Source organism: Pelodiscus sinensis, chromosome 20 (genome assembly GCF_052426305.1).
Source record: "Pelodiscus sinensis isolate ZL-2025 chromosome 20, ASM5242630v1, whole genome shotgun sequence".
In the NCBI taxonomy this organism is placed as follows: Eukaryota; Metazoa; Chordata; order Testudines; family Trionychidae; genus Pelodiscus; species Pelodiscus sinensis.
In genome coordinates, this window is record NC_143071.1 from 22,665,470 (window position 1) to 22,689,391 (window position 23,922).

The following is a 23,922-nucleotide window of genomic DNA, read 5'->3' on the forward strand; positions in this document are numbered from 1 at the left end:
CCTTCCCTGCTGCAACTTGAGACCACTGCCATCCATCACTCCTGAGAACAGGCTCTCTCCATCCTCTTTGAAACCCCCTTCAGGTAGTTAAAGGCTGCTATCAAATCCCCCCTCACTGTTCTCTTCTGCAGCCTAAATAAAACCAAATCCCTCAGCCTCTCCTCATAAGTCATGTGACTCAAGATCCCTAATCATTTTGTTGCTCTGTGTTGGACTTTCTCCAATGTGTCCACATCCTTTCTAAAATGGGGCCCCAGAAATGGACACAATATTCCAGATGTGGCCTCATTGGCACTGAATAAAGGGGAATAATCACTTCTCTAGATCTGCTGACAATGCTCTTTTTAATGTACCCTAATATGCTGCTAGCCTTCTTGGCTACAAGGGCACACTGTTGACTCATATCCAGCTTCTCATCCACTGTAATCCCCAGGTCTTTTTCTGCTGAATGGTTACTTAGACAGTCCGTTTCCAGCCTGTAACAATGCTTGGGATTCTTCCATCTCAAGTGCAGGACTCAGCACTTGTCCTTGTTGAACCTCATCAGATTTCTTTTGGCCCAATCCTCCAATTTGTCTAGGTCACTCTGGACCCTAATTCTACCCTCCAACGTATCTACCTCTTCCCGTAGCTTAGTGTCATCTGAGAACTTGCTGAGTGTGCAATCCATCCTCTCATCCAGGTCAGTAATAATGATGTTGAACAAAACTGGCTCCTGAACTGACTCCTGGGGCACTCCACTTGACACTGACCACTAACCAGACACCAAGCCATTGATCATTACCCATTCAGCCCAACAATCTAGCTAGCTTTCTATTAATCTTACAGTCCATTTATCCAATCCATAGTTCCTTAACTTGCTGTCAAAAGATCATATCAAAAGCTTTGCTAAATACATATCATGTCCATACCTTCCCAATATCCATAGAGCTAGTTACCTTGTCATAGAAGACAATCAGGTTGTTCAGGCATGACTTGCTCTTGGTGAATCTATGTTGACTATTCCTGTTCCTCTCTTCCAACTGCTCCAAAATGGATTCCTTGAGGATCCCCTCCATGAGTTTTCCAGTGAATGAGGTGAGGTTGACCTGTCTGCAGTTCCCTGGATTGTCCTTCTTCCCTTTTTAAAAGACGGGCACTACATTTGCCTTTTTCCAGTCATCTAGGACCTTCCCGGATCGCCATGAGTTTTCAAACATAATGGCCAATGATGCTGCAATCACATTAGCCAACTCCGTCAACACCCTCAGATGCATTAGATCTGGCCACATGGATGTATATGCCCAACTTTTCTAAATAGCTCTTAATATGTTCATTCATTGTGTATATTGCTCCACCCATTAATCTGGCAAATTTCCTCTCAGTATTTCTTGCACAGTGTTCAAGTTCCTACTAATACACTGTAATCTGCAAACTTCCATTAGTGTCTGCTCTTCCAGGTGGAATATAGCCTGGTCATAAGGATTCAACCATGTCAATGAAATTGTTTGTTGTTAACAGTACAAAAAGCAGAATTTGTGGCATAAATGAATCTAGCATCTTTTCATGTACGGTGACTTGTTGGTATTTGCTGATCCTTACTAAAGGTTTTACTGGGGGTTTTACTGGGTGACTGAAATCTTTTGCTTGCTACTGATTCTAAGTTATGTGAAATACATTCAGTTGCAGTAGTGCTGCTAAAAGAACAGATGACTATGAAATTGTTGTAAATAGATAGACTAGTCTTTGCACTTACTTGGGATCCTGAAACAAAATTTTAAATAATTTTTGAATAGTCATTCTTCTCAGTTCTTCTCACTCTATTATTCAGTAGGGTACATCTAAACTACACCCCTCTGTCGGCAGAGGGATGTAAATTATATGTATCGAAAGTGCAAATGAAGCTGGTATTTAAATATCCTGTGCTTCATTTGCATAATAGCAGCTGTCAATTTATTTTCGGAAAAAAAAACACGGCAGTTTAGATGGGACATTTTCAACAGAAATGCCCCATTTTGAAAGTTCCTGTACTCCTCATTTTTTTTGAGGAGTACAGGATCTTTCGAAATAGAGCATTTCTATCGAAAATGCCGTCTAAACTGCTGTTTTTTCGAAAAGCCCCTTTTCGAAAAAAAGTGGCGGCTGCCATTATGCAAATCAAGCATGGGATATTTAAATCCCGGCTTCCTTTGCACTTTCGATACGTCTAATTTACATCCCTCTGCCGACAGAGGGGTGTAGTTTAGCTGTACCCTTACATTTTTTTCAGCAAAGATGCAGATTTGATTCCAAGTTACCAAAAAAGTTAAGACGGATTGCACTTAAAGTGCACTTAATTTTGGAGTAAGCTCCATAGAACTCACTGGCACATCTGATTTTTTTAGAAAACAAAATATGGGGTTCCCTTGGAAAAGCTGAGTTATGCTGAAGTAAAACAGGGAACAGACGTATGCCATCACCATTATGGGAGGGGACATGTCTCTACGGCTGGAAGAGACTTGCTACTCTGTCCTCAGCAGGGACTTACTGCTGTTGCTGAGAGAGGAGTGCTCCTCCCTTAGCCAAGCATCTCTGTTCATGAGTGCTGATCCCCTGGCTAGGCGGGACTCATTAAGCAGCTGTGGGGGAGTGCTGTTGCGCAGCTTAGAGGGAACCTTGGTGGTCAGTATAGGGGTGGTCATTGTCAGTTCTGGGAGCATGGAAAGCTGTTTGTGTGCCTCCTTTGGTACTAGCATTGCAGTCATCTGGGTTGCTGTTGGGCCAAGGTGGATGGTTTGCTTGTAAGCTTCAGAGGGGTAGCCAAATTAGTCTGTAAGGGTATGTCTACACTGCCACCCTAGTTCGAACTATGATGGCTAATGTAGGCATTTGAACTTGCCAATGAAGCCCGGGATTTAAATATCCTGGGCTTCATTTGCATGTTCCCGGGTGGGTGTCATTTTTAAATTTCCATAGTTCAAACTACTTGCCCGCGGTTACATGTGGCATGGACAAGGTAGTTCAAATTAAAGCTCCTAATTCGAACTACCGTTAGGAGGTTTAACAGTAGTTTGAATTAGGAGATTTAATTCGAACTACCTAGCCCGTGCCGTGTATAGCCATTGGCAGGTAGTTTGAACTACGGACATTTAAAAATGGCCCCCGCCTGGGAACATGCAAATGAAGCCCGGGATATTTAAATCCTGGACTTCATTTGCAAGTTTGAATGCCTACATTAGCCAACCTAGTTTGAACTAGGGTGGCAGTGTAGACATACCCTAAAGGATAAACTTAAAAAAAACCCCAACAAATAGTCTGGCAGCACTTTAAAGACTAAGAAAACGTGTAGATGGTATCATGAGCTTTCGTGGGCTCAGCCCACTTCTTCAGATGACTGGAGTGTTCTGGACATCCAACACTCTGGTTTGCTTGTAGTGTGAGAGGCAGTTGGAGGGCATGGCTGTTTAGTTCCTTTAGCCCCTTGGGACTTGTCCATACTAGACAGGCTTTTGTTTGGTGGGCTTTTTAGCCAGAAGATCCGAGGAAGTGAGGGAAGAGGACTCTGATCAGGGGCTGCTGCTGTAGACCATTCTCCGGTTCTGATGAAGATCTGAGAGATTTTGCCATAGTAAGTTTTAGTTGGAGGTTTTGAGCCCTGAGTGATCTCATTAATAATTGTTAATAGTGGGGAGCATTTTTGTGGGAAATGTGCCTCCTCCAAAAAGCAGATGCACTGTGCATGTCTATCCAAGACCTCCCCAGCCAGTTTATTCCAGGACTTAACTACTTTTACAGTTAGTAAGCTTTTCCCTTTGCAGTACCCGTGGAGGGGCGGGGAGAGAGGCAGCTTAGGTGTTCCCTGGAGCGGCATACACATGCCATGCTATGTAGGGTGCCTCTGGCTCCCTCCACCCTCAGTTCCTTCTTGATGGACAACTCTGACAGTTGGGAAGGATTGCAAGATGTTGAGTGGACAGAAGCAACACATCTCAAAGAATATCATTTTCAGAAACAGGTAAATGTCTTTTCTTCTTTGAGTGATTGCTTATATCCATTCAACTTCCGTGACTGCAAGCAGTATGTCCAGAGGTGGGAGGAGTTCATTAGCAGGCACACTGGAGCACAGCTCTGCCAACTGAGGCATCTTCCTGAGCTTCGTGCAGCAGTGTATAGTGCATGGCAAAGATATGCACTGACGACTACATTGCAGAACTGGAACATTAGCGAGGCAGGCTTTCAAGAAGGTTGCTCTTTAATCAAATGAACCCTAGACAGCAGGGGTGGCTGAGCTCCTGCCAGCTGACAACCTGCTCGAATGCAGGAGGTTAACCAACTGGAAATTCTTTGTGTGGATAATTCATTATTTCAGTGTAGGTGATAAAGAACAGGGGCGACTAAGAAAAACAGCTTTGTTCTGTCATTGTAAAATGAGAAGGCCCTGTGAACATCCAATGCATTAAGTTGACATTCCTCAGCAGATGCATGAAAGCTTGTAAAACACTGGGAGGAAAATATCCTGGCCCATATAGAAAGCTGAGACCACCTCAGGCAGCAAAGGAGGATGGGGACATAACTGCACTTTGTTTTTAAAGAAAACAGTCTAGGGGGCTCCGACATCAAGGCCCTCAATTCAAAGTCTCTCTTTGCCGAGATAATGGCCACAAAGAAAATCACCTTCGAGGACAGGTTCGAAGAGAACACTTGGCCATCGGCTTGAAGGGTGACGCTGTTGGCCTGGAGAGGACCACATTACGGTTCCATTGAGAGATGGGTGGCAGTACATGTGTGGGGATGTTAAATTTAGATAAATGGGCTAACGAAATAGATATTCAACTATTCGATTAATCAATAAGGGTGCCTCTATCTTTGAAGTGTAGGAACAGCCCCAGCCTTGAAACACCGTGGGGAGCCTAGGGCCAGCTGATGCCAAGCTCCCCATGGCATTTCAAAGCAGCAGTGTGTATGGAACCGGGGGATCCCAGGCTCCATGCAGCACTGCTGCTTTGAAATGCCACATGCAGCCCAGGCCAGCTGGGACCCCAGGCTGCACGTGGTGTTTTGAAGTGGCAGACCCGGACTCCATGCAGCACTGACACTTTGACGCATCCCCTTCTCTTCCCCCCCCCCCCGCTGCTTCTTTCTTTTAGAGGAAGCGGGTGTGGGGGGGGGGGAAGCAACTAGTTGACTAATGTGTTGACTATCCAATAAGTATTTGCTTATCAGATAGTTGACTAGTCATTCACATCCCTACACAAGGTCAGCTCCCAGACTAATGCACTAGACAATGCAGTAGGGGAAGGAGGTGGACAGCCCTTGGTGGGGAAAGAACAAGTTAGGAACTATTTAGAAAAGCTAGACATACACAAATCCATAGGTCTGGATTTAATGCATCCGAGGGTACTGAGGGAGTTGGCAATCGTCATTGCAGAGCCTTTGGCCATTATCTTTGAAAACTCATGGGCTGTGTCTACACTGGCACCCTTTTCCGTAAAAGGGATGCTAATGAGACACTTCGGAATTGCAAATTCCGCGGGGGATTTAAATATCCCCCGCGGCATTTGCATGAACATGGCTGCAGCTTTTTCCGGCTCGGGGTTTTCCTAAGTAGGAATAAGGGATCTTGCGGAAAAGGGCTTATTTTCCGCAAGATCCCATCTAGACTGGCGCTTTTCTCCAGCAAAACCCTGAGCCGGAAAAAAGCTGCAACCATGTTCATGCAAATTTGCAATTCCGAAGTGTCTCATTAGCATCCCTTTTACGGAAAAGGGTGCCAGTGTAGACACAGCCATGGAGATTGGGAGAGATCCCAGATGATTGGAAAAAGGCAAATGTAGTACCCATCTTTAAAAAAGGGAAGGAGGACAATCCAGGGAACTACAGACCAGTCAGCTTTACATAAGTCCCTGGAAAAATCATGGAGGGGATCCTCAAGGAATTCATTTTGAGGAACTTGGAAGAGGGGAAAGTGATCAGGAATAGTCAACATGGATTCACAAAGGGCAAGTAATTCCTGACCAATCTATGATGAGGTAACTGGCTCTGTGGATATGGGAAAGTCAGTGGATGACTTTAGCAAAGCTTTTGATATGGTCTACTACAATATTCTTGCCAGCAAATTAAGGGAATATGGATTGGATAAATGGACTGACTGTAAGATGGTTAGAAAGCTGGCTAGACTGTTGTGCCCAACGGGTAGTGATCAATGGCTTGATGTCAGGTTGGCGGTTGGTTTCTAGAGGAGTACCCTAAGGATCTGTTCTAGGACCGGTTTTGTTCAACATTTTTATTAATGACCTGGATTAGGGGATGGATTGCACCATCAGCAAGTTTGCAAATGACAATAAGCTAGGGGGAGAGGTAGATATGCTGGAGGGCCAGGATAGGGTCCAGAGTGAGCTAGACAGATTAGAGGATTGAGCCAAAAGAAATTTGATAGGTTCAACAAAGACAAGTATAGAATCCTGCACTTGGGATGGAAGAATCCCAAGTATTGTTACAGGCTGTAGACCGAATGGCTAAGTAGCAGTTCTGCAGAAAAGGACCTGGGGATCACAGTGGATGAGAAGCTGGATATGAGTCAACAGTGTGCCCTTGTAGCCAAGAAGGCTAATGACATATTAGGGTGCATTAGGAGGAGCACTGCCAGCAGATCTAGAGAAGTGATTATTCCCCTTTATTCGGCTCTTGTGAGGCTACATCTGGAGTATTGTGTCCAGTTCTGGCTCCTCTCCCCTTGCTGCCTCTGATACGGGGCTGGGGGAGGGGGGAGTACAAGTAGTCTACAGGATTAACCAATAAGACCAGACTTATTGGTTTATTGTATAGCTGACTACATGTTGACATTCCTAGCGTAGAAGGTGGCTGTAGTCCTTAGAAAGCAACCAGGCACAGCAGCGGGAGGGGACACTGCTAGGTTCAGCAATGTACTATGCCAATGTTGGTGAGGCCACGACAGTGTAACAAGAATGACACTGGTTCTGTCCTGCCTGACCTTCTCCAGGACCTTGGAGGATAAGTAGGATTGAAAGAAATACGTAAAACAGGGCACCTGACCAATGGATGATAAAAGCATCTGCCAGAGGCACTCTGCACGATGTCTGGAACAGACGCTGCAATAGTGTGTTGCTCTCTGGTGAAAAGATCCACCTAAAGGGTGCCCCACTTCTGGAAAAACAGCAGTGATCTGGGTGTGAATGCCCATTCGTGGTGAGAGGAAAATTCTCTGCTCAGCTGATCAGAGAGGACGTTATCTCACTGGACCTCCAAGTGAATGTCATAAAGGTTGCAAAAGTCTCAGTGGTAGATCGCCTCATAGCAGAGAGTGTTGGAATGGGTCCCTCTTCAACTGTTGAGGCAAAACATCATGGCCATGTTGTCCATGAAGACCCGAACAACTAAGGCTGTGTCCAGACTCAGGGTTTTTTTCGGGAAAAGTAGCCTTTTTCCGAAAAAACTTCACCTGTGTCTAGACTGCAGCAGCGTTCTTTCGAAATTAAATCGAAAGAACGCGGCTTTTCTTTCGACGGCGGTAAACCTCATTTCACGAGGAAGAACGCCTTCTTTCGAAAGTGCTTCTTTCGAAAGAAGGCGTTCTTGAATGTAAATAGGGCTTCTTCGAAAGAGAGCATCCAGACTCACTGGGTGCTTTCTTTCGAAAAAGCGGCTTGCTCTTTCGAAAGTTCCGCGTGCAGTCTAGACGCTCTCTTTCGAAAGAGGCTTGCAGTCTAGACATAGCCTCCGTGAGGAAAGAAGACCTTCCATATCCTGCGAACCGCCCATAGTTCTTTTATGGTTATGTGGAAGGGCACCTCCTGCAGAGTCAATGTACTCTGGGTTCATAGATCACCCAGGTGGATGCCCCTGCCCAGGCCTGATGCATCCAATACCATTTCCAAGGAGTATAGAGGGGCCCTGAACAGAATCACGTTTCAGGGTACCATCAGGCTATGGAGTCAAAGTCTGGGGCTGGGACCATCACCACCTAGTCCAGGGGATGCCTGTAGGGGGTATACACCAATGCCAGCCATTGATGGAGGGGGCACATTCTGAGTCTGGCATATCTAACCACTTAACTTGACACTGTCTGAGTAACTGAAGGCAGACTCTGGCTGTAGTGATCGTCGAGTCATGCAGCTGGGTTACGAAGTCTGCTAGTGTTCGAAATCTGTCTACGCAGAGGAAAGCCTGAGCCAGAGCTGAGTCCAATACTGCCCCTAAAAACTCTATGTATTGAATCGGCACTGATTTTTCCAAGATGGTGGCAGAAGCGGAGCCAACAGTCTGTGTGCAGGTGGACAGCGGAGAATGAATCCCCCTTAACCAATCATCCAGGTAAGGGTATATCTGCAACCTCATCATTGAAGGTGAGCAACTACCATCAACATACATTTGGCAAAGACCTGAGGGGCTGTGGCCAGGCCAAACAGTAGGACTGCAAACTGGTAGTGGCTCGACCCCCTCAAAAAACAGGAAATGTCTGTGATCCTTGAAAACGATAATGTAGAAGTAAGTATTCTTGAGATCAATCTCCTGTATCTAGGCAGGGAATGATGGAGGCCAAGGAGACCATATGGAACTTGAGTCTCACCAGGCAATGGTTCAGACTGTGCAGGTCAAAAATGGACTGAAGCCCCCCTTTTGCCTTGGGGAAAAGTAATGGGAGTAAACCCCCTGGTTTCGGTAGCACTCCTCTACTGACCCCAGCCTGAGCAACCTGCCATTAGAGGCCCTTGTAAAAAGGGATGGAGTAGTAGAGAAGAGCTGAAGGGTGTATCCCTGCCAGACCACATTGAGGACCCAAGGTCTGAGTGCCAGGCCGGGAGTAAGGGGTGTACATGGTGGGTAAACATCACAGAGGAAGGATCTGGTGAAGTGGATGTTACATTGTCCTCAATCGTGCCCTCAAAATAGGTGCTTCCAAATGGGAGGAGCCTGGCTGCGTAGACGAGCGGGACTGATTGTTTCTTCCTAAACTCTTTGAACTTAAGTTTGTCCCATGTCCTGATGGAGATGGAAAGGCTGGGCAGCTGGGTTGGAGGCTGGAACGTCTTATGAGCTAGACCCGAAATGTACAGGCCGAGGGTGCGGAGGGTAGTGCGGGAGGCTTTTAGCCTGTGGAGCTTAGAATCATAGGGTTGGATGAGACCTCAGGAGGCCATTGAGTTCAACCCACTGCTAAAAGCTGGACCAGTCCCAAATAAATTATCCTAGCCAGGGCTTTGTCAAGAAGACTTAAAAATCTAGGGATTCTACCATCTCCTTCAGCACCCTTGGATGCATTAGAGCCGGACCCATGGATTTGTGTATGCCCAACTTTTCTAAACAGTTTTTAACTTATTCTTTCGCCACTGAGGGCTGCCCACCTCCTTCCCATATTGTACTGCCAAGTGCAGAAGTCTCAGACCTGACTTTGTTTGTGAAAAGGCTTCAGAGGGGTAGCCGAATTAGTCTGTAAGGGTACAGCTACACTGCATCCCTAGTTCGGACTAGGGATGCAAATGGAGACGACGGAAGTAGTTAATGAAGTGGGAATTGAAATATCCCGCGCTTCATTGACACGATCTCGCCGGTGCACTAGTTCGAATCACAGCTGATTCGAACCAGGAAGTGCGTGCCGGGACGTGTTAGTTCGGACTAAAGCTCTTCATCTGAACTAACGTTACTCCTCAAAAAATGAGACAAAAAAGTTATCCCTCATGTTAGCATGCTCAGGATCCTGAACTCAACCATCTCATGGTCATTGCTTTGCAGCTTAGTATCTGTTTTACCTCTGAAAACAAGGCTCCTCCATCAACGGGGAGATCCCAAAGGGACTGTTCTGCCTCAGGAAGAGAGCCGAGAAAAGCAGCTATGATGCTCTCCACATGGAAATGGCTGAAGACATGGAGTGTGCTGTCACATCCGCAGCAGCCTGGAGAGCCACAATTGTAGCTGATGCTTCCTCCTCTGCCAAGGCCTTGAGTGCCTTTCTCGAATCCTCTGAGACGAAAGACTCGAATTTAGAAATATCCTGCCACATTAGCTTCATAGCAGGCTATGAGGGCCTTATGATTTGCCACCTGCAGCTGCAAGCTTGATGATGAATAAAGTTTCATCTTAAATAAGTCCAGTCTCTTTGAATCCTTATTTTTCGGGGTCACCTTGCTATTCCTGGTATTTGACAGCCTCTACCACCAGGGAATTAGGAGTCAGATGGGAGTATGGGAGTACAATAGTAATAGAGATGCAGCTGTGTTAGTTTGGTCTAGCTGAAACAAAAGACAGGACTATGCAGCACTTTAAAGACTAACAAGATGGTTTATTAGGTGACGAGCTTTCGTGGGCCAGATCCACTTCCTCAGATCAATATGTGGAGGAAAATTGGCACGACCATAGATACCAAAGTGGTACAATAAAAAAAAGTGAACATATAAAATTGACAAATAGGATTTAAGAACAGAAGAGGGGTGAGGGGGAAAGGTTAGTGTCTGTGAGGTAATGACATTACAGGTGATAATTGGGGAAACTATCTTTTTTTAATGGGTGAGATAATTAGCATCCTAGAACATAAGAATGGCCGTACTGGGTCAGACCAAAGGTCCATCTAGCCCAGTAGCCTGTCTGTCGACAGTGGCCAGCACCAGGTGCCCCAGAGAGGATGGACCGAAGACAATGATAAAGCGATTTGTCTCCTGCCATCCTTCTCCAGCCTCTGACAAACAGAGGCCAGGGACACCGTTTCTAACCCCTGGCTAATAGCCTTTATGGACCTAACCTCCATGAAATTATCTAGCTTCTCTTTAAACTCTGTTATAGTCCTAGCCTTAACAGCCTCCTCTGGCAAGGAGTTCCACAGGTTGACTACACGCTGTGTGAAGAAGAACTTTCTTTTATTAGTTTTAACCTGCTAGCCATTAACTTCATTTGGTGTCCTCTAGCTCTTCTATTATGGGAACTAATAAATACCTTTTCTTTATTCGCCCTCTCCACATCACTCATGATTTTATAGACCTCTATCATATCTCCCCTCAGTCTCCTCTTTTCTAAATTGAAAAGTCCCAGTCGTTTTAACCTCTCTTCATATGGGACCAGTTCCAAACCCCTAATCATTTTAGTTGCCCTTTTCTGAACCCTTTTCAAGGCCAAAATATCTTTTTGGAGGTGAGGAGACCACATGTGTAATGCAGTACTCAAGATGTGGGCGTACCATAGTTTTATACAGGGGCAATAAGATATTCTGTGTCTTATTTTCTATCCCTTTCCTAATAATTCCTAACATCCTATTTGCCTTTTTGACCGCCGCTGCACACTGTGTGGAAGTTTTCAGAGAACTATCCACGATAACTCCAATATCTTTTTCCTGATTTATTATAGCCAAATTAGCTCCTATCATATTGTAAGTATAGTTGGGGTTATTTTTCCCGAAGTACATTACTTTGCACTTATCCACATTACATTTCATTTGCCATTTTGTTGCCCAATCACTCAGTTTGGTGAGATCTTTTTGGAGTCCCTCACAGTCTGTTTCTGTCTTGACTATCTCAAACAGTTTGGTATCATCTGCAAACTTTACCACCTCACTGCTTACCCCTTTCTCCAGATCATTTATGAATAAGTTGAACAGGATTGGTCCGAGGACTGACCCTTGGGGGACACCACTAGTATACTATATCTACTGGATCCCCCTTGTCTGCATATTTGTTAACCCCTTCAAAGAACTCTAATAGATTAGTAAGACATGATTTCCCTTTACAGAAACCATGTTGACTTTTGTCCAACAGATTATGTTCTATGTGCCTCACAAGTTTATTCTTTACTATTGTTTCGACTAATTTGCCCGGTACTGAAGTTAGACTTACCCGTCTGTAATTGCCAGGATCGCCTCTAGAGCCCTTTTTTAATATTGGTGTCATGTTAGCTACCTTCCAGTCATTAGGTACGGAAGCCAATTTAAAGGATAGGTTACAAACCACAGATAATAGTTCAGCAATTTCCTATTTGAGTTCTTTTAGAACCCTTGTATGAATGCCATCCTGTCCCGGAGATTTGTTAACATTAAGTTTTTCTATTTGTTCCAAAATAGGGTTAAGACCCATATGTAAAGTGTAAAATTTAAGCATGAATGACAGTTCTGAGGCTTCTCTTTGAAGTGTGGAGTTAAAATCTCTTTGAAGCAATATTCATATTTTAAGGTAATTGAGAGCATGGTCAGTCTGGTTAAAATGGCAAGCAACAGATTTCTCTCTGTGAAAGAGCCTGATGTCTGTTTTATGTGCATTGATTCTTCGGTGAAGTGTCTGAGAAGTTTGTCCAATGTACACAGCAGACGGACACTTTAGGCACATGATGTCATAAATTATATTTCTGGATGAACAGGAATATGTGTTCTTGTCTTGAAGTAGATGGTTTCTGGGTATTTGTCTGGCTTTTATGCAGGAAAAAAGTATTTCTTCTCTGCCCATTTTGGTATGGGGGACTGGAAAAGGGCATCTGCCATAAGGCCTTGATGATCTTGGCCACTACATCATGGAGGGGCAATGCCAGTCTGGCTAGGGTTGATTGGCTCAGCTCCCCGAAGAGAGTATTCTCCTGCTCCTCTAGCTCCTTTACCTGGAGGCTTAAGTTAGCGGCTACCCATTAAAGAAAGCCCTGGTGGGCATGTGCATCATCGTGAGTACCACTGATGGCTGCCTCACAATGACTTCATTCAGGGATGAAGAGGAGGAAGCTTGCAATGGGGGGAACCTCCTCATGGTCTGAGTAGGCCGGTACCTGGACTTCCTCCGATGTCAGGAGGAACTTGACAGAAGCTGAGGTTGCTGACGGTACCTTCCGTATACCAGCTATTGGATGTGGTAACTGGGATGGCATGAGAAATCCACATGGGTTCCAGGGATACCGGCCAGCACAGGGGCGGGATGGCAGTGGAGTCACCCTCTGGTCACAGAGAAAGACGCCCAGGACATGGAGGAGTGCTGTAAATGGTTCCCTGGAGACGCCATCCACTCCAGGATTGGTGGTGTGAGTGATGGTGGCCATCCATGTCCCAGTTGGCTTGGGAGTGGCTGTGGGACCACTGCCACAACATGGAGTGGGACTGCTAGTCCCTGTGCTCCTCACAGATGCGCTTTGGGGAAATACCGGCCAGGAAGCGGTGCTGGCACATTGAACGGTGCCGCATTGGGGACCTTGAACAGCACTCAGACACTGGCACAGAACAGTCCTAAGCACAGAGTTTGTTCAACGTCCCTCTCTTTCTTGGTATGAAGCTTGAAGGACTTGCAACTGTGGCACTTACACTTATATGGCCCTTTCCTAAGCACCACAAACAGTTGCAGTGGGGGTCCCTCACTGGCATAGGCCGACTGCAACTGTGATACAACCTGAAGCCTGGGGAACAGAGCACACCCTGGCCTACAGCTAAGTCCCTATGGACTACGTAGCCATTCCACGAGGAGTACAGATAGTTCGGAATGGCTACGTAGTTCGAACTATCTAGCCCGTGCCGCGTGTAGCCGCGCGGCACGGGGTTCGCACTAGCCGGCTTTTAAAAATGGCGGCGCCGGCTTTATGCTAATGAAGCCCGGGAAATTCAAATCCCGGGCTTCATTAGCAAGTTCGGTATGCATACATTACCCCGCTAGTTCGAACTAGCGGGGTAGTGTAGACATACCCTATGAGACCTACTCTAACTACTTAGGACAGTAACTAACAATAGAACTAATTACAGGGAAAACAAAGACCAAATAGGGAAATGTACAACAGCTAACATTGAGACTACCAGGTTGTGATGCACCGTCACCGGCAGCAAAAAGGAACTAAGGGAGAAGGGGGCCAGAGGCGCCCTAAATGGCACGGCTTCAGGTGTGCGCTGCTTCAGGTGGCACCTGAGGCCTCCCTCCCCATGCTGAGTACTGCTAAGGGAAAATCTTCCAGCACTGGTGCATGTGGCAAGAACACACACCTATGTTGAATTGACATGAGCAATCACTCAAAAAAGAATGGGCCTACCCAGTTCTTGGTCTTCCTCTTATTTCTAATGTAAATTATTTTCTTGTTATCCTTTATTGTTGTAGCTAGCTAGTTTAATTTTTTTACTTGTACTTTGACTTTGTGTCTATATATTTGTGGCTTTTTAAAAACACACACATTTATCCACCCATCTACCCTTCGTAATTTTACCTACTTTTCCCTTTTTTATAATCTATTAAAATTTCAGATAATTGAAGAAGCCAGGGTTGTCTCTTACCATATTTCTTATATCTTTCATACACTTTGGGACAGTTTGCTCAGAGACTTTCAACAGGTCCACTATCTTAATCTCATTGCAAGTAGTGTCAACAAGAAGTGGGAAGTCACTAGATCCTGTACTCTCATCTGCAGCCAAATGTGACTTTGAAGCCAGCAGATAGAACAGAAGGTTTATTGGTTCACAAGGATACAGTGTGGAACAGACTGTTAGCACAGGAACCAGAAGCTGTCAGTACAATTTACTTTATGGAGAAAGGCTCGTAGCCAATGGCCCTGGCCCCTATCTCTGCACCCCAAGCCAGCCAGAGTCACTCACAAATCAGTAGCACATCTCTGCCTGCCGCCAGTCCCACCTCTAGCTTTTGTTCAGTTTCCCAGGCAAAAGGTATCACCTGGTCACACTGCTTCTCAAGATCAGGTTACAGAAAGCCTGGGACATTGTGTCTATGCTGGAGCAGCCTCCCTCAGTGAGAGTCACATCTGAAATTCCCATCCTCATCCAGGCACTGGTGCAGAGCCCAGGGAAACTGAGGCACACACACACATACAGCATTACTACAGAAAAATTTAAGACAGTAGAAATCACATGCAACATAACAGAGCAAACACACCAAATATAGTCCACCCTCTATCACATAAGTTTATTCAATTTTGATATAGAATGCAACATCTCTTCCATTTCCTCCCTGCCTGTCTTTCCTGAACAAGCTGCACCTTTCTATATCAAAATTGCAGCCATGTGAATTATCTCACCAAGCTTCTGAGATGCTAATTATGCCAATAATCAAATTTTCCAATAATCAAAATAGTGATTATTAGTATTTCTAGTTCTTCCTGTTCATTGCCCATCCTTCTTGCATTAGTATATAGATATCTAACATATTTATTAGATTTTCCCACTATAATTCCTCTGTCTCTTCTTTCTTCCTGCTGTGATTATAAAGATGACATTAGTAAGGATGATGATGATTATGAAAAGAAGTTACAGCATGGAACTTTCCCACCCACTGAAAGTTTAAAAAATAAACAGAGATCAACAAGCTATGGGACTAGTCAATATTTAGAAGCTTTTCTTGCATTCTTCTGCTGGTCAGCAAAATTCCTCTGAACTTTCTTAAAGGAATTATTACTTTTGTGAATGTTATCATAAATTCTGGGATAAGGACCACTGCCCCAGTTTTAATTCTATTGGTTATCTCAATTTCTAATTCATATTTTGAATGTGAGTAAATTGTACTCTGAATGCACAGCTTTTCAACTTGCCCATCAGAACTTGGTCCAAACTAGTCTTAGATACATTGACTGAGCAATGTTAGGGAAACAAATAGTAGCTACGACACTACAAAAAGGGAAAAGATGTCAGGACCAGGAAGAATTATAGATGAGATTTTTTTTATGCTTGGATTTCAAAAACAGAACGGCTACATCTAGACTGGCATAATTTTCCGCAAATGCACTTTTTGCGGAAAAGCATCCGTGCTAATCTAGACGCGCTGTTGCGCAAAAAAGCCCCGATCGCCATTTTCGCGATCAGGGCTTTTTTGTGCAAAACAAATCTGAGCTGTCTACACTGGCCCTTTTGCGCAAAAGCTTTGTGCAAAAGGGACTTTTGCCCGAACGGGAGCAGCATAGTATTTCCGCAAGAAGCACTGATTTCAGACAGTAGGAAGTCAGTGTTCTTGCGGAAATTCAAGCGGCCAGTGTAGACAGCTGGCAAGTTTGAAAAACTTGCCAGTCTAGACACAGCCAAGAAGTAAAGCTGGGGGCTTTTCCACTGTCAAATGCTATTGATATCTGACCAAGACATGAAGCTAACAGAGATGGAGATTGTGGGAGTCTTTTTGTGCCCTGTCATGCTAGAAATCCAGATAGCATTTAAAAACTTTTGCTACTAAACTTCAACCCAACTGGCAAGGTTTCTGTAGTATTTGTACAGAGATGAAGGCTCTTATGGTAAGTTTATGTCCTAACTCCCTTTCTTTAAACTCTCAATAAAATATTGTTTCATTCTTAATTCCATTTGGAGATTTTATTTAGGAGAGCTACTGGATGGAACTATGGCAAACAATGTTCTTTTCTTAAAAAAAAAAAGAACGAGGTGTCCTGTGACACCTTAGGGCATGTCTACACAGCAGCGTTATTTTTAAATAATGTCAAGATGGAGGACTTCTTACTCCGACTCCTGTAACCCTCATTTCATGCGGAGTAAGGGAAGTCGGAGGAAGAGTGTTCTTTCTTCAACTTCCTACTATGTAGACAGTGCCAAAAAGCCGAATTAAGCTATTTCGACTTCAGCTATGAAATTGACACAGCTGAAGTTGCATGTCTTAATTCAACTTTTGCCCTGCTGTGTAGACATGCCCTAACAGATTTAGTAAGGCATAAGCTTTCATGGGTAAAAATTACTTCATCAAATGCACGTGGTGGAAATCAGAGCTAGGGAGATTTATATATATATAAAACACACACACCTCCCCTGCAAAAGTATGGAGTCACAGACTAACCCCTCTGAGACTTGGAGGATTGGGCCACAAGAAATCTGATGAGGTTCAACAAGGACAAGTGCAGAGTCCTGAACTTGGGATGGAAGAATACCAAGCATTGTTACAGGCTGGGGACCAACCAGCTAAGTAGTAGTTCTGCAGAAAAGGATCTGGGGATTATAGTGGATGAGAAGCTGGATATGAGTCAACAGTGTGCCCCTGTAGCCAAGAAGGCTAATGACACATTAGGTTGCATTAGGAGGAGCATTGCCAGCAGATCCAAAGATGTGATTATTCCCCTTTATTCGGCTCTTGTGAGGCCACATCTGGAGTAATGTGTCCAGTTCTGGGCCCCCCACTATAAAAAGGATGTGGATACACTGGAGAAGGTCCAATGGAGGGTGAACAAAATGATTAGGGGGCTGGGAGCGTATGACCTATGAGGAGAGGCTGAAGGAGTTGGGTCTGTTTAGTCTGCAGAAGCGAAGAATGAGGGGGGATTTGATAGCAGCCTTCAACTTCTTGAAGGGAGGTTCCAAAGAGGAAGGAGAAAGGCTGTTCTCAGTAGTGAGGGATGGCAGAACAAGGAACAGTGGTCTCAAGAGGTGGGAGAGATCCAGGTTGGATATTAGGAAAAGCAATTTTACTAGAGGAGGGTGGTAAAGCACTGGAATGGGTTACCTAGGGAAGTAGTGGAGTCTCCATCCCTAGAGGTGTTTCAGTCTCGGCTTGACAAATCCCTGGCTGGGTTGATTTAGTTGGGATTAGTCCTGCCTAGAGCAGGGGGCTGGACTTGATGACCTTCTGAGGTCTCTTCCAGCCCTATGGTTCTATGATTCACTCCCTCTGGGGCACCTGGCATTGGCCACTGTCGGCAGACAGGGTACTAGGCTGGATGGACCTTTAGTCTGACCCAGCATGGCCGTTCTTATGTTCAACACCTCAGCTCCAAGACATCCCAGACTAGATACAAATTATCGAAGATGGTGCAGCCCAAGACAGTGTAGGTCTGGTCAAGGCAGTAGAACTCCAGTCAACCTGTCCATGCCTTCTCCTGGAGCCAGGCACTGAGTGGTCACCCATGCAGAGGGGAAGGAGCCTCTCCCAGAGCCTTGGTGGGCAGCACCTGGCCCCAGGAACCTACCTGACCGAAAGCCAGGAGGTAGCACTAGGGACATAAAAGGCCTGCCAGAGAGGCCAGTCAGGCCCCAGCAACCAGAGGGAGAGGGGCCAGAAGCCTGCCTTGCATACCTCAGCAAAGAGGTGGAACCAAGGAAAGCTGAGAACCGGCTTGGGCTGCTGGGTCCACAACTGGATGAATTTCTGGAGAGAGTGCTTACCTGGCTGGAGGTTCCTGAGCTACGAAGCCCAGAAGACCTGCACCAGGACCCTACCTCTTTTCATTCCTGGATCTTGCTGACCTATTTATGAATTTTACACAACATCCCTCAGATCAGAAATTTTTCAGCTGCAAAAAGAGGTCAACGGGGGTGGGGGGTGGCTAGAGGTTCCTGCAGGTGGGACTGCAGTACTTTAAATTTCATTTCAGTAAAGACAACCCACATAACTGGATTATGCTCTAAATTAAAAAAAGTACCTGAACAATTGAACTAATTCTTAAATCACACAAAATCTGAATGAATAGGAAATGTCAACAGATCTCATTTTATAACATTATTCACATTTAAACATTTAAAATCACTCTTCAGTATTGGAATTAATATATATATCTTAAAAGACATTAGATCTCCATTAGTAATAAAAGACTCATTTCCACAGAGTCCTACTTCCGTTTTAAAAAGAAAATGAAATTTGTTCCATACCTGGACCAAGCAGTGGGGACCGGTTCGGCTGGGCACTTGACTGGTGTGATGGCTGAGGTTCAGCCATATGTGTGTTGATAATGGTGGTACTAGTGGTGGTATTGGTTGCGGTACTGCTCTGAATTACAGGATTGTTTCTATCCCACATGTTTACAGTTTTGTTGTTGTTGTAGTTTGGATCACCCCATGCCGAGGTACCATCATCAATTTCCATCTTACGACGAATGGATGGCGGAGAAGGCTCTTCCCAGCCAGTTGCCTCACTGCTATCTTTTTGTTTGGGTAGCACTGGCCCACCAACCCATCCTGATCCAGTCTGTTTTACAGAAGCTGCTCCTCCCCAGTTATTCACACTGTTATCTGGGGGCTTACTAGCCCAATTCTGTTGAGGGCTAGGTTTCAGAGACTCTCCCCAACTTGTACTAGTCTTGGTGTTTGTGCCATTTCCCCATCCACTGGTCCCAGACCTTGTAGTATCATTCCAACCTGGCCCTGCTCTATTGTCACCATCCCAACCAGATCCATTCTTCTTTCCCTCAGCCAAGTGTCCAGGGACAGATGACTCCGTCCAATCTCCACTTCCTGAAGTCCAGCCTGAATTTGATTTCTGTCCATCTCCCCAGTTTTGAGATTTGGGTTTCTGAGGTTCACCCCATGTAGGTGATTTGTCATCCTGATTTGCGGTCCCACTCCAAGCATGGCCACTTTTGGCAGCAGTAGCAGCAGCATTGACAGCAGTAGAGCTGGCCGATTCTCCCCATCCCCCTGGGCCATTTGGCGCTTTGTTATTGTTGTCTCCCCAACCTGTATTTGTTGGAACAGCTGTAGGTGGAGAGTTAACCCACCCAGATACTGAAGAGGTATTTGTACTGTTCACGATGGACCCATCATTCTTCCCCCCTGAGTTTGAAGACTGAGAAGTTGTACAACCCCAGGCCTCTGTTCCATTGTCATTCTTTCGTTCAGACCTCGGGGATTCTTCAAATTCCCAGGCAGTGTTTTGCTTTACAGGAGTCTGTCCCCACCCAGTATTAGACAGAACTCTTGGATCAAGGTCATTCCTTGGCAACTGGACCTGCCCTTGGTCTATCACCCCTTTGTCTCTTCTTCGGGCCTCTCCTGATCCTTCTCTCCCAATGCTGCCCTCATTTTGACCTCCCCCACTGTCATTACTTTCTTCACTAGGTGTGGTGACCAATGCTGCAGCTTTGGCCCAAGAGTTTATTTGTTCATTGCCCTGCTGCATGGCAGGATTCTGGCTGGCAACACTAGAGCTATCCCACCCTGCTTTACCGTTGATGTCACTATTGGAATGCTGGTTTGGGAGCTTGCCCCATTCACCATTAACGCCATTACTGATGTTACGGTTGGGGTGGCCCCAAGCTCCAGAATGCGTATTACCAACACTACTATTGCCACTGCCTCTGCCCCATGCCAGTATCCCAGGACCAGCAGGAGGTCCTGAATCCCATGCACTTGCTCCATTTCCTTCCTTTTGCACAGTGCTGCTAGATCCATTCTGTTTAGCACTTAATGCTGAGTTCACAGTGTCTCCATTCCCCTGACTGAACCCAGAATTGCTGTTTCCTGTGGCAGGATTACCTGGGGATATTCCCCATACTGAACTGCTCATTCCTTCACCACTGCCCCCACTGACTTGAGAAACTGATGTTCCATTAGCACCAGGAAGGCCTTGCAGGTGGGGAGAGATGATGGCCCCCATACTAACAGCCATCCCCCAGTTTGGCAGTCCATTAGTCTGCATTGCATTGATAGGGTTTGGTGAAGAGTTCACGGGATTAGTGTTATTTGGTCCATCAGTGTTAAGGTTCTGAGGTTGTACGCTGAAAGACACATTCTGAGAAGTGGACGTTTGTGGTTCTGTGCTCTCTTGCGGCAGCAAGTTTCCCCAAGCACCTAAGGTGCCTGTTGGGTTACCATTCTGGTTGCCCATATTCTGACCGATGGCACTGACTGGACTGCAAATACTGGAAGTGTTGCCTGCTCCCACAGTTCCTTCATGTCCAAGTACAGGCCAGGCAGCTGGATTGGCATTAGGATTAAGGTTAAGATTAATGCCAGCATTTGAGTTGGAAGCACCCCAGCAGTTTTGACTTCTACCATCTGCAATCATGTTGTCCATCTTTGCATCCCCACCACTGGCAGAGCAGTAAGCTAGGCCAGAGGTAGAGCCAGTGGCCACACCCCACACTCTGGCTGAGTTTCCATTACCGTTTGCTCCACCAGCTCCAAGGGCACTCTGGTTAGAAGTGCTTTGGATGAGTGCTCCATTGGCGCCATTATTGCCATTAGTTTTCTTTGTATGTCCAGTGAAGTTGCCTGGGGCACTCCCTGTAGCCATGCTACTGTTCTCTGAGCCACAGTTGGAGGCAGAGTCAGTTTCTGTAGTACATTCTGAAGCAGATTCAGTCTCAGTTCCTGTAATGGAAGGCCACGCCTCCTTGTCAGTCCTGTCTATTATCACTTTATCCCAGCTGCAGCTGGCTTCACTTCTGAAATTGGGCTGCTGTCCCCAGTGGGAATTTTCATAATGGTCTCCCAAACCACTATGACTAAGATCTGAAAAGAATTAAACAAAAGTCAGAATTAGTCTGCCACCCACATTCTGTCAAAAGAACATTAGTAAATACATTTTACTTTCTCAGTTATGAAACCATGCTCTAAATGAATTCCAAATTACAATGAAACCAAGGGATACACTATTTTTACAAGTATATAAAATGGTTCTATGCACCACAGTGAATACATTATGTATTTCTGTTTTTTAAAAGTATTTCTATTATGATGTTATAAAAGGAGTTTAATCATAAATGTATCTTTTAAATTATCAAGTTCATATTTAACATTTTCTGTAAATTTGACAAAATTTTTAAACTGGAAAGTTTTGTTTCAGAACTGACCAGAAGTGATAAATATTTTGTGTCTTTCAGGATACCAGTAGAAATTGAAATTAGTGAAAAACAAATTGATTAAAGACAACAAATATGTTATACTTAGGCAGAGTACACCTGTAAAGAATAAAAAAAAGTAGCTTTGAGAAGAAAACTATTAGATTAGGACATCTAAACTATCTGTTTACCAATGCAGGATGGTCCTTAGTAAGGATGTGAAGGTTTGACTGATTAACTGGTTAAGGTTAACTGGTGGGGCAGGCAGGAGACTGCTCAGATAGGGGTTGATCCAGATACTAGAGTAGTCTCTGTTCATGGTGGGCTTGGGTGCCCTACAAGCAGGGGCTGTTTCAGACACCCTAAAGCTTGACCTGGTTTGATTTTAAATGTCTCTATTGATGGGGCTTCCAAAAATAAAACCTTACAAATTTTAAAATTTTGGTCTCTTGGTCACAGTATTTCTGCACCAGAAATAAACAATCCACATTGGAGTGACTTCAGGACTGTGCTGGTCTCGGCCTGAGCTGCCTGTTGTACTATAGCTGGAAAGGCCCCCTCTACTCTATTTTAGTAGTTAACCAGCTAAACATAAAGTTTAACCGATTAACTTATTAAATGAGCTTTTACATCCCTAATACATGAATATTATTTCAACTGGCAATTACAGTCCAATTTGTTTTAGAAAACCAAGAAAATAAATGGCATCTTTGTACTTATCCTTAAAATGCAGCACCAGCCTTTTCAGCTCCAGATCCTCTTGTCCCATTCCCCCCAACACTCCTCCAACATATAAGTCAGTGGTTCTCAAACTTTTTGGCCTGTAGTCCACCTGGCTCAATGCAAACCTTTCTGTGGACCACCAGTTGCTAATGTAAACTTGCCGTTAATTACATAATTACGCTCATGGCATTTTGCTAGTGCTGCAGCTAGGGGAGAACAGTTTAATTTAACCAGTAAGAAAGGAAATATTATTATTAAACAGATTACATGCTTTAACTTTCTCATGTTAGTTTATCAAACTCCATTTTAAATAAAGTAAAATATTAATTTATGTCCAATACAAAGGTTTCAATGTTGTCTTTATTTGTGGCAAGGGTGGGGAACCTGTTTTGGATTGGGGGCCACTGACTGACAGAAAAATCAGTTGGAGACCACACAAGTGAGAAGCAAAAAAAACCCTCCAAAACCCCCCAACCCTCACTGATGTGCCCCCCAAGACACCTCACTCCTGTGGTGCTGCAGCTGCGTGTGGCAGGGCTTCCCATGGGCTGGATTTACTCTTCCGGGGTTTTGAGGTTAGTGGATTTAGTGGGCTCCCCAAGCTCTGGGGAGGGAACAAAAATGAGGGGTTCTGTGTACGGGACAGGGCTGCCAAGTGAGTGGGATGGGGTGAGAGAGCAGAATCTGGGTGGGAGGTGGGATGCAGAAGGGAGTGAAGGTTTGTCTGGGCAGAAGGGAGTGAGGGTGTTGGGTCTGGGCGGGAGGTGGGATACAGGAGCAGGCTGGAAGTAGGGTGTCTGGCCAGAGGGGAGGGGACAAGAGCAAGGGAAGGTGCAGTGTAGGGAAGGAGAAGGGTGCATGAGCAGGATGGGGGTAAGGTGTCTGGCCAGAGGGAAGGGGGCAGGAGGAAACTGGGGGTATGGTGTCTGGCCAGGGGGGAGGGTGCAGGAAAAGGTTGGGGTGCGGGGTCTTGGTAGGGGGCAGTACAGGAGCATGGTAGGTCTAGGCATTGGGGGCTCTCACTTGCTGTGGGGAAGGGAGGGAAGGAGGGTGGAAGGGGAGAGCTGAGCTCGAGCTGCGGACCACCTGGAATGGTGCTGTGAATCACTAGTGGTCCGGGGACCACAGTTTGAGAACCACTGGTATATCCCTTCATGCTTTGACCACCATTCTGGAGGACATGCTTCCTTGCTGATGGTGTTCATTAAAAGTGTTAATGAAATTTATGAATGATCTCTTTGAAAAGAGGATTATGTGTGTTTCACTCTGTTTTACCCATATTCTGCCATATATTTCTGCCATATGTTTCTCAACTAGTGGAATGAGTACCCTTAGGGGTACTCAAGAAAAGTTTGGAGGGTATGTCAACAAACTGAAATTTGGAGAAAACTGAATTTTTGTTTTAAGTTTTACAGTGCTTTATTATTTTTTTACCTTTTACAGCCAAAAATGTCATTGCCCGCCCAGCTACAATTAAATTGTTTAAACAAATGTGTTACAATGGTAGAAAAAAAATTGTGTGTCTGAAAACTGTAGGTTTTGGGGGTACTTATAATTTTTTTTGAAAAAGGGTACTTTATAAAAAAGTCTGAGAAACACTGTTATAGTAGTCTCTGATGATGACCCAGCACATGTCCATTTTGCTGCAAAAGGCAAAGAAAGTACCAATGTGAAATTTCTAAAGATTTAAGAATCTGAAGCACCTTCCAAAATTTGAGAGGTTTAAGTGTACAGCATGTTTTCAGAAGAGCAATGCTTCAATGCTGAAGCCACAGAATCTGAACCATCTAAAAGAAA

The 23,922-nt window shown here is 45.0% G+C and overlaps 1 protein-coding gene across 7 annotated transcripts in view; it reads right to left on the bottom strand.

Annotated features, from left to right (window-relative positions):
• The window catches only part of TNRC6C (trinucleotide repeat containing adaptor 6C), a 351,877-nt gene that overhangs the window by 126,176 nt on the left and 201,779 nt on the right, over positions 1-23,922 (bottom strand). For all 7 annotated transcript variants that reach the window (XM_075903557.2, XM_014573581.4, XM_075903558.2 and 4 more), the window contains one exon: positions 18,494-21,073. In XM_075903557.2, the coding sequence (XP_075759672.1) occupies positions 18,494-21,073 (2,580 nt within the window). The remainder of the gene's footprint in view (positions 1-18,493; positions 21,074-23,922) is intronic.